The 10,247-nt window shown below is 33.1% G+C and overlaps 1 protein-coding gene across 1 annotated transcript; it reads right to left on the reverse strand.

Moving 5' to 3' along the window:
- Nucleotides 1-2,345: 2,345 nt before the first annotated feature.
- Nucleotides 2,346-9,937, reverse strand: LOC108579787 (phospholipase B1, membrane-associated-like). The gene is made up of 7 exons (XM_017943400.1): nt 9,775-9,937; nt 9,145-9,240; nt 7,101-7,312; nt 6,177-6,353; nt 4,515-4,813; nt 3,646-3,824; nt 2,346-2,533 (listed from the first exon to the last, which is right to left on the reverse strand). Exons 1-7 carry the CDS (start codon nt 9,902-9,904, stop codon nt 2,373-2,375), a joined length of 1,254 nt encoding a protein of 417 aa, XP_017798889.1. The 5' UTR covers nt 9,905-9,937; the 3' UTR covers nt 2,346-2,372.
- Between the last annotated feature and the right edge of the window lie 310 nt (nt 9,938-10,247).

Here is a 10,247-nt window from a genome sequence, read left to right on the forward strand (position 1 = left end):
TATGTAACTGGGTTAAACTTCTGATATATTCAGGGTGTTCAGCAACAAACTGTAAAGACTGATACGAAAATCAAGAATAAAAAAAAATACTAAATTCAGCTTTATTTTTTAGTTATAAACAATTCAAAGTTGGTCTGGGATCTACTAATCCACCCAATATCAATATACACTACCGGTCAAAAATTTGATATCATTATGCATTGTAAGTTATACTAAAATTTCCAGAATAAAGTTAGCAATTTTAAGAATTTTCTAATGAAACTTTGATCATTCAAATCAATCGAAATGAGGTAAATTTTTATTGATCTCCATATCATCAATTTCAAATCTATAAGGAATTAGTAGCAGATCCAATATTGACGAAAATTGGCAGGTGATCAAAAATTTTGGCCGGTAATGTATACCTGAGGGTGAATCACTGGTCATCGAAACCTGTAGTGCATGGTTCTCAACTTATTTACGACACTTTATGAAGAAAATTATCGATTAAACATTAAACCTGCCTACTCGTTCAAAATCACAAGAGCATATCAAAACCCATTATACAAGATTTCCCAATGAAGAGGATTAACATTTTCTTTAAAATTAATATACAAATTCGTATACTGTAGTTTTTTACAAGAAAGCCTACACATATCTCGAATGACCATAAACAAATTTTCAAGTACTGACCAATCGACATAGAAATTACTAAAAATATAATAACACTTGTGAACAGTAATTGTGCTGAAAAATATCCTTTCGTTTTTGTTGCCAAATCGTCCCTTGCAAAAAATGTCAGAAAAAACGGTATTGATTGCGTTATATCACATTACTAATTATGGCTCGTCGACCCCAAAAATCATGCTTATTACTTTCGAACGTCCGAGAACCTTCATTGGAAAGTCTTATGTTACGAATCGCAATATGCTTGTTGCGAAACCGATAGTTGTCCCTCTTTTTGAGTCAGACCATTGAAAGAATCTACTCGGGATAAGGGACTCAGGTTAGGGGGCGGAAGATTGTTTATTAACGCACAACAGTTTGCTATTAAAGCTGTGTATTTGGAAATGAACGTGAACCGAGCGCGAATGTCTAAGTTTACTGGTCGGAAAATTGTGTGTCGTGTCGTGTTGTGCTCGCTATTTTATAAACTACTTGTGTATTGTGATTGGTGGTGTGAAGCTGTCGTAGCTGGTGGAAGTGGTGATTGGTTTTTTCGATTTGTTTGGGGTGTGTCTGATGGTGGTGTAAAAGTGGGGAATTTGTTCTTACATTTGTTATATTGCTTGTCTGAAATTGGTGATGTCGAAGTTCTGTTTTAGGGTATGTGGTGTTCGAGTGTGAGAGTCGGCGAATTTTTGGTATAATAAAGTAATTTGCCCATGTCGGCTAAGACCTCGCTTTTTAGAAGGTGCTGTCTATTGAAAATACCGATGTTATTGTTCGGCCGTACCAACGAGCCCAACAACCCAAGCGACGTCTGTTATGCATGTGACACTTACATACATAAACTGTTGGTCACTTTTATGTGCTCGCACAAGGAAAGCAACAGCAACGATAGTGAAAAAAAGACTACTCGGTCAAGTGATGATCTTGGTATATTTTTAATCTTTTATAAGTCTGTTGATCAATGCCTGTGAATTTTTCTATGATCATTCGCAATATTTGTGGACTTTTCTATGGATATTCGGGGTCTTTTTGTAAGTTACCGCGATGTTATGAATTAATTATTTGGGTACGCTTATATACTGACAAGAAAACCATGATTCTCTTCATTTGAAAATCCCATAGAGCGAATTTTCCCTTTACAAACTCTCGCAAAGTTGAAAGAACTAATAATGTTTATATAATATTTTGTATATATTTTCAGCAACAATTTAATGAAATATCTCAAGTGTGTGTTTAAAATCACGTTTCTGAATAGTTTCTGAAACGTACGTTTCAGTTCATAATTATATTTTATTTTTTTTATCATTGAATTAGACAGTATTGCAATTCCTGCTATTGTTTTCAATTCCTCAGCACTTATATTCTAATTACTTTTACAATTTTTGTACATTACTGATTGTTTACATTAGCGTAATTACAAATTGCTTGTAACTCTGACAAGTTTAATTTTGTAATATACGTATGTACATTCCCATATAATTCAATATTTTTATTTTATTAAATAACACTTAACACAAAAGAGAAATTTAGAACTGTGTACAAAAATTCGACTATAAAAAAACAACTTAATTTCTTTTAATTACAAATAAATATTTTACAATGGTGAAAATAAATAGGGTGGTACTAATTTAAGATGGCACTTTGATTCCATTGTACTAGATTTACTCCATTGAGTATCTTAATCGAATGGCAAGCCTGAAACAATCCTACATTTACAATAATTAAATCAATTCTGAAACAGTATTTTCCTTCACTGTACTTTTAATAGTCATCAAGTATGGCCTTTCCTCAGTAGGACATAAAAATCTTTCATAGGGTGCGTACCAACGTTCAGTTTTGTTACCAATTGGTTCCAACAGATTGTTCCATATCCCATTGGCAACTGGAAATAAATAAAGTAATTTGTTTATACATATGATTATCGTACAAGATATGTTAAATTGCACAAAATGTCCTAGGTTTTTCCTGCCTAACTGAGTCAGCACGTAAAAATAAGAAAAACATGCTGTATAAACACAGGTTCATAAACGCTTTATTACAGTATAGCGTGCAAACAAATATCGCCACAGTTGTTTTGTCAGTCCGTACAATTTTTAGTGAAAAATTATTATTTCCTTGGACTGCACACGCGTATTAAGTCTGTGCAAAAATTCCTATCGTATTTTCGTGGAGAATGTGTATTTATTTTTAATAAATACAAACTGTGAACATTGAAAAAAGAAGAGAAACACACAGTGTCTTTTAGTATTATTGATTTACAAGCGGTGGAAACTTTTGTACAGACCTAATACTATTGCATTCTCTTCTGATCACGAGTTGGCAATTGTTTCTCTACCACTGTATGATGATACGAATGGCTACTGTCAGCATATAATACTCGTCAGATAGTAGATCCTATATAGATCTCACTAGTTGATATGAAGCTTGCAAAATACTTTCTTCAGGAGTATTACTAAAGAAATTTCGAATTTCACTAGAGTAATTTTGTTCATGCATACATCCACAGAAGTAATACTGCTTTTGTTGAAATGAGCAGGTCAAACACAACTGTTTATAAATTCTTGTGAATACCAAATGATCCGGTGTAGTCGGTGAAAGAAATATAGCGAGCTCGTAAAATCGGTGAGGAGTCAAAGTAAACATGTTTCGAGTGTTCTAACAAATGAATTAACAAAAATACGAGAAGATAAGAAGTCTCAATCAGGGCTATATTATGTATTCAATATGTCTGCACAGTTTCTGTCGTCCTTCAAATTCTTCTACTGATCTGCGTTTTCATGTGTATTCTGCTTCAATTCTTACTACTTTATCCACTGCTTCGATTGCTGTTTACTTGTTTGATTTCTTTTCGTATATTCTATTATTGTTATAACTTTTTAATAAAACTTCAAACCTATGTTTATATAACATTTTTTTCTTACCTAGAAAACATGCTAATAAAGTTCGATCGAACAAAACTAGGACACTCTGTATAATTCAAGTGCTTGTACATACATCGTGCGTTAGCTTTTTGGCTCACGTGAAAACAATCGGCGGATAGATACGATACGTCGGAATAACCATCCTCTGCAAGTGGTATAGTTACTCGCTTAAGGGTAGGTAAAGTTACCACAGTAAAATCATCTGTTTGAAATTCTTCGTAATTAGCAATCTCTTCTTCTAACTCCTGCCAGCTAAAAATTTCATTTTTCAATTTAGACATAATTTCATAATTACCGATTATATCGTCATTTTCCATGGATGTGATATGAATAAAAGGACCTGATACATTTGGAAATAATGCAAAAGTTGTATAGCATGATAAAATGAATTACTTGACAAACAATGCTTTGAAAATAATATGTATAGTTGGGGCCACGATATAGCGAGGTCGTAAATTAAACTCTCAAGAATCGGCATCGATTGATGTTGCGGCACTCAAGGCCGTGTGTTGCAGTCTGTTTGAGGGTTCCAACAATAAACGAATGGTAGCATATGATTTGGTACTTCAAGTAGAAAATGGTATTTCATTTACAAATGGAAAATATGTTAATATTAAAGCTACACAATCCTTTTGCATTTTCTATCTGCATCTTGTAACCGTACTTCCAAATGCGGCTTTTCCCAGAAGAAAAAAACCCTAAATTGTCCTAGCTGAACTCAATTTTCAGTAAATATATTAGAATCAGTTTGACTTTCGCTGGATACAAGAATTCTTTGTACGGTCCTGACCATGGTTTCAAGTACTTATCTGCTCGTATTTCTGTCAATTTCGGGGTCCCGGCAGCTAAAACATGTTTACTTTGACGCCTAACCGATTTTACGACCTCGCTATATCGTGGCCCCGACTATACAATTTTGAAGATTCTTTAAATTATACGGACCTTCTCATTATATCGTAATATTCCGGTCTACGGTCTCTGTATTGCAAAGCAAATAAACACGGACATTCTAAGTTTGTCATTGCGTAGCACTTCAACGAGCTTCTTCCTTGACGTGTAGCAATGAGTGCTTCTAAATGAGGTGGCAAGTTTAGAGTAAGAAAAGTCCTTGGTAAATTGTCCCTTAATATCCTAAGAGTATTAATCAGATCGATTTTGTGGTTTTCTATGAGTGACCATGGAGAAGAAACTGCACACATTTCAGCGCAAAAATCGTTGCTTCCAATAGATATCGAAATCAACTGGAAGACAATAAAATAAAAATGTTATTGCTTAAATTATCCAATGTAATGATAAAAGAAAATGTACGAGGAAAACGATTTTTATGAGGATAATTTTATGAGGAAAATTTTATGAGGAAAACAGTTATGTAAAACAATTTTTATTTAGAATAATTGTTCGAGCTATATCTTATTGTTAGATGTTCAAAATCAATATTTTAAGTAATAACTAGAAAATGAGGTGCTTGTATGGCTGTCGAAAATGACATCATTAGAATTTAAATTAGATACGTTTTTTATACGGTCACATTTTATTAGTGTTGCGATAGAAATATAAATACACGCGTGTTTTTCAAGCATATAGATAAAAAGCTACATAAAAAAATTTACACGTAAAATTAGTTAAATTCCTAATAACAAAATTACTCAGTCGATTAGAATGTTATAAATTATTAGACGAATGGAATTACCTGATCTCTTTTGAAAACGAAGAGCCGTATAATTTTTTCAGAAAAGGATCGAATAATTGAATATTTTTAACAATTTTTAAAATTTGCTTAATTGTGGTTGAAAGTTAGTGCAATTTATCAAATTATCACAATAAGCAATATTTTCCAAAACCATATGATTTTTAGCGCAAAAGCAACATATATCAAAAAAATATTAATAAAATATACAGATTCACTTTAAATAAGAAATTACTGCAAACCTAAATTATGTACATATAATTTAATATTGCTGACAATAATATTGTTAATATTATTGCTATTAAATGATCTAATAATATAATGCAGGGTGCTGTTTTAACGGGACACAGTGGAATATCTCAGAAGGAAAAAATGTTCTTACAAAAATTATTTGGTACAGTGGGAAACATAATTTCTTCACGGGTGAAGCAGTGAAGGAGATTTCAATGTCAAGTTTATTTTTTTAAACAGAACGCTATATTTCTTTTTCATAATAGGGTAGCGTTTGTTAAAATAAGAATCGTAAAGTAGTGAAAAATCGAGGAATGAGGTCAACATGCATCACAAACCGTCATCGACCAGCTAAATCCTACTTGACTGTGCTACTAATACAAATTCTTCACGCTTTTACATTCCATAAAACGAAGTGGCTTAATGTTGCACCTCTTTGAATTAACGTTTAATTTAAAAAAATAAACTTGATCTTGCAATCTTCCTCGCTACTTCACCCGCGAAAAAACTATACTACATTATGTCCCCCATCATACCAAGCAACTTTCGTAAGAGCATTTTTCTGGTAGCTTCAGTTCCTTTCGAGATATTCCACCGTATCCAGTTAAAAAAGACACCCTGTACATCTTATTCGACATTATTTGATTTCTATAAACTTCTGTAAGTATCTAATGGAAAGTACAAACCTTCCAATGCTTGTTTATATCTATCCTTGAATCATTTCTTATTCTATTGACTAAATATTTCGCCATGAAAGGCATATCTTTGGACATCGCACCAAGTTCAGCGACGTTTAACTGTGAAGCTGGATGTGAAGTTAAAGAATCACCAAGCGCGTAGCCTACTAAATTAGGATTGAATTCCTGTGAACAAGAAAATTTCACTATTATGTACGTTCATTTGTCTTACGAGAAACAACACGTTTGCCTTTATTGTCAGGAAAAATTTCACGTTTCGTTTTTTGTCACGAAAAGTAGCACATTTGAATGGTTCGCTACGAAAAGAAGTATTATACATATATTTAGCTTTATAAGACAGCCATCGACAAGATTTGATTGGGGGGGATTAATGTAAGTCAGATCTATCCGAATTTGGTCTGATCAGAATTTTGTCCTGATTTGATCATAATATACAGCATTCCCCGCTTAATTGACACAGACTCGAGTCCGTGTCGCGACTATTATCCAGGGATGTGTTCTGGGAATTCCCGGCTATTATCTCTCTTCGGTTTATTCGCTTCTTGAGTACACCAGAGACGAGACTAAGAAACATTTTCATACTTTGTACGTTTTAGAGATTACTGGAGTTATTATTTATTAAACAATGCTTTCAAAGGTTGAATTTTTTTCATGCAAAGTGCATTTTGACAATTTAAACTGACCACACATCGAAACGTGTTAGTTTTTGCCGCAAAATCCAAAATGTACTATTCTTCATAGCGAAACAGTAGGTACAATGTATTAATTTTCGTGCTGATAGCGTAAGAAACAATGAAATGTGTTTCTTTACGTAGCAACCTGACACGTGCTGTACTTCGTAAAGCAAATAAAACGTGCTCGTCGATTTAACTTTGCAACTATTTAATCTAAGTTTGCAGACAGTAAGCGTACTTTAAGAATATTAGGAAGCGTTAAATACGTTCGCCAGGTTCCTTGACCACCGATACTCCCTGCCGCGCCTCTGTTTTCAATGGGCAGTCCTATTAAATCGGTTGCAAAGATTCCGACGCCGGCCGTCAAAGAATCACCCATCGCAGCAATAACGTCTATGTCACCTGGTCTCAAACGATGAACTGAATCTGGTATCTCTGAGGACCTGCCACCTGAAAACATCATATTCCGTTACAATAATGTAGAACGATAAGTTATGATAGTCGCACCAACAAGGGAACATCCCAAAGTGATAATTACCGATTTTGGTGAAACTTTGGCATACAGTAGTTCTCAAAAAAAAAAATTTCACACGTCTTTTTTTATACCGGTAATCGTCCACAGTGAAGGGGTGAAAATCCCTCTGAAAGTTGGAGGTAGTAAACATATTTAGTCTAATATCTCGGAAATTATTAGATATAGAAGAATAGTGTAAATTGAGAAATTATATATGTTTCATCAACAAATTTGAAGAATGAAAAATAAAAAAATGTTTAAAACAAGTATGTTTATTACTTCCATCTTTATGGGCGATTTTCACCCCTTCAATGTGCAGGAAAAAGAAATACGTGTCAAATATTTTTTTTAATACTACTATGTATCAAAGTTTCATCAATATCGGTGATTATCACTTCGGGATGTTCCCTTGTAAGTTATGACAATCACTATTTTCAATTAAACAGATTATAGTTTCACAATCTGTTCATGAAATAATTGATAGACACGTTGAAATTGTTGCACAGTAAAATTGTTTCCATATCTTATATTTTTTTATAATTTGTGATTCATTTATATAACTGTTATTTAAATAACAAATTGTGTTTTACAAGGATTCGATTATATTTATCACGAATGTCATATATTATTGAAAGAAAAATATTAAAATTGCATGAATATTTTAACACATTAAGTAGCGTTATTAGTGACCAGTATACGCCTACCAGTCACGCCACATAACATAGTTCATCTGTAATTGCTATAATAACGATGTAAAGTACTAAAATGCAGTAGTAATTTTACTTCTTATTTGCTACATATGCATATTCAAATGCATCACGTTGAAACTAAGTAATTTTGCTCCATCATCACAGGAAACGTACAAAATGTGTCCGCTATTTAATGTTAAACTTAAGATAGATTTTTATTCCTTAAATTATAATTTGATTGACAAATAAGTTGAAGTGTTTGAAATATAACAAAAGGATAACTTTTCTTCATAATTAACAGAAATACGTCAAGTATAAAATATTACTAGACCAAATCCCGAAATACACTCTCGTTCATAAGCATCAGGGCACTTAATGAATGTGAAGTATACTGAAATCTACTGGTTTCTACTGAAATATATTGAAATTTACAGAACTCTGCTGAAATCTGCCAAAATTCACCAAAATCCAGTAAAATCTACTAAAATCTACTGAAATCTACTGAAATCCACTGAAATTTACTGAATTCTGCTCAATTTTACTAATATCTACTGAATACTACCGACGTCTACTGAAATCTACTAAAATATACTTACTGAATATGTAAAATTATTTGACACACAAAAATCATTACAAAATTATTAAGATCCTAGAAAACAATTATTCATTCCAGAATCTCGAAGTGTACTGAGTACATATTTTTACTAATATATGACACCAACTTTGGAGAGGAAATGTAATTTAAATAATACAAAACTTTCTACACGAACATAATGGGTGTCCTAATACTTATGCCTATGACAGTGAGATACACTTATCTTTGCAACACTTAAAACTTGGTTTGAATATTTGAAATTGCAATTAAAATTTTATTTTAACTTTCATTTTATATTCATGAGATATTAACTAAATAAATATAAACGGCGACAAGCAAAAATAATATGAAAATATTACATTTCGTATGATAATTTAAAAAAATGGAAACATTTTAATTACGAAATGCTTCGTAACAGTAATTTGAAATCGATAATTCCTTTAATTTTATCACCGAGTTATAGGTAAAAATCTTTCATAATCACCTGTAACATTGCAAGGAAAAGGAACATCAATAGGAACTTCATCCTGAACTTTCCCGTAAGCTCCTGCTTCATACCTTCGAGGGTCGTCTCCTGGCCCTACAAGATCATTATTAATTACTTGCACTTTTTGCGGTATTTTAGCGTATAATCATAGCAATAATTACATTTCACGAGTAAATATTAAAAGTGCAACGTTTGTAAAAGTACTTGTAATGATTTTTCGACATATTTTTCCAAGTTAAGGACAACTGATGGGATAAATGATCTACGATCAAACTTCCACAATTTTTTCACTGTAAAAACGTCTTATCATTTCCATTTAGTTTTTATCATTGCACAGTCGCGTTTCACATACGATTTCACAACCGGTGAGCATATCTAAACTACCAATCCTACAATTACCATATTCATCCCCCAACACACTATACATCATCATTTCTCTTCGAAAACTTCGTACCACTCGGCAGAAAATCAGAAAGATTTCTACTTATTCGTTGTACGTTTCCACAAAAGTTTTACTCTTTTTTCTCTCGTTACTTTCTTCCAACAAGTGAATTTAAAAGTAGTAAGATTCTAAGATCCTAAAACAAGCGCACTATAAAAAAGTAATATTATCAACTAGACACATACCGAAATTTTTTATTACCCAATTACGAACATGACGATAGATATACAGATTAATTGGTGAATCTAACGACGTTTTCTGAGACGCGGTCAACACGCACAGTTGCAAGACGAAATACATGCACAGCCTTTTCATTGTTTGGTCCTTTGAGAAACCAAATTAACACGTCTGAAAACCTTCGAATAACACCTGTTTTCCGTCCAAGTTGCTGCTGTACAACTACACTGTGCAAGTCGGAAATTGTGTTCCTCTACTCCCTTTCAGAGGTTGTCGCGATCTGAGATATAAGTACATGCGGAGCAATACAAAAGCGCGCCACTGGCTGCTGCGTGCGCGAATCGTCCACGACCTTGATCGTACCGTAGCCGGTTCCGACGATAAGATTCAATGGTCGCTACGAAGGTCGGCACTTCTGGTGTGATGTGTTTGGGGAAAAAATGAAAACACAAAGTTAATATATTCGTCGAGGCACGGTTCA

This window comes from Habropoda laboriosa, unplaced genomic scaffold (genome assembly GCF_001263275.1).
Source record: "Habropoda laboriosa isolate 0110345459 unplaced genomic scaffold, ASM126327v1 scaffold39, whole genome shotgun sequence".
NCBI classification, from domain to species: domain Eukaryota; kingdom Metazoa; phylum Arthropoda; class Insecta; order Hymenoptera; family Apidae; genus Habropoda; species Habropoda laboriosa.

Bases quoted from the DNA above. Each gene is read 5' to 3' on its own strand.
- LOC108579787 (XM_017943400.1), bottom strand. From the start codon at position 9,904: ATGAAAAGGCTGTGCATGTATTTCGTCTTGCAACTGTGCGTGTTGACC. The intron at 7,313-9,144 runs GTGATTATGAAA...TGATGTTTTCAG, and splicing joins TTTTCCTTGCAATGTTACAG to GTGGCAGGTCCTCAGAGATA. The intron at 3,825-4,514 runs GTCCGTATAATT...TGAAATTTTTAG, and splicing joins TATTACGATATAATGAGAAG to CTGGCAGGAGTTAGAAGAAG.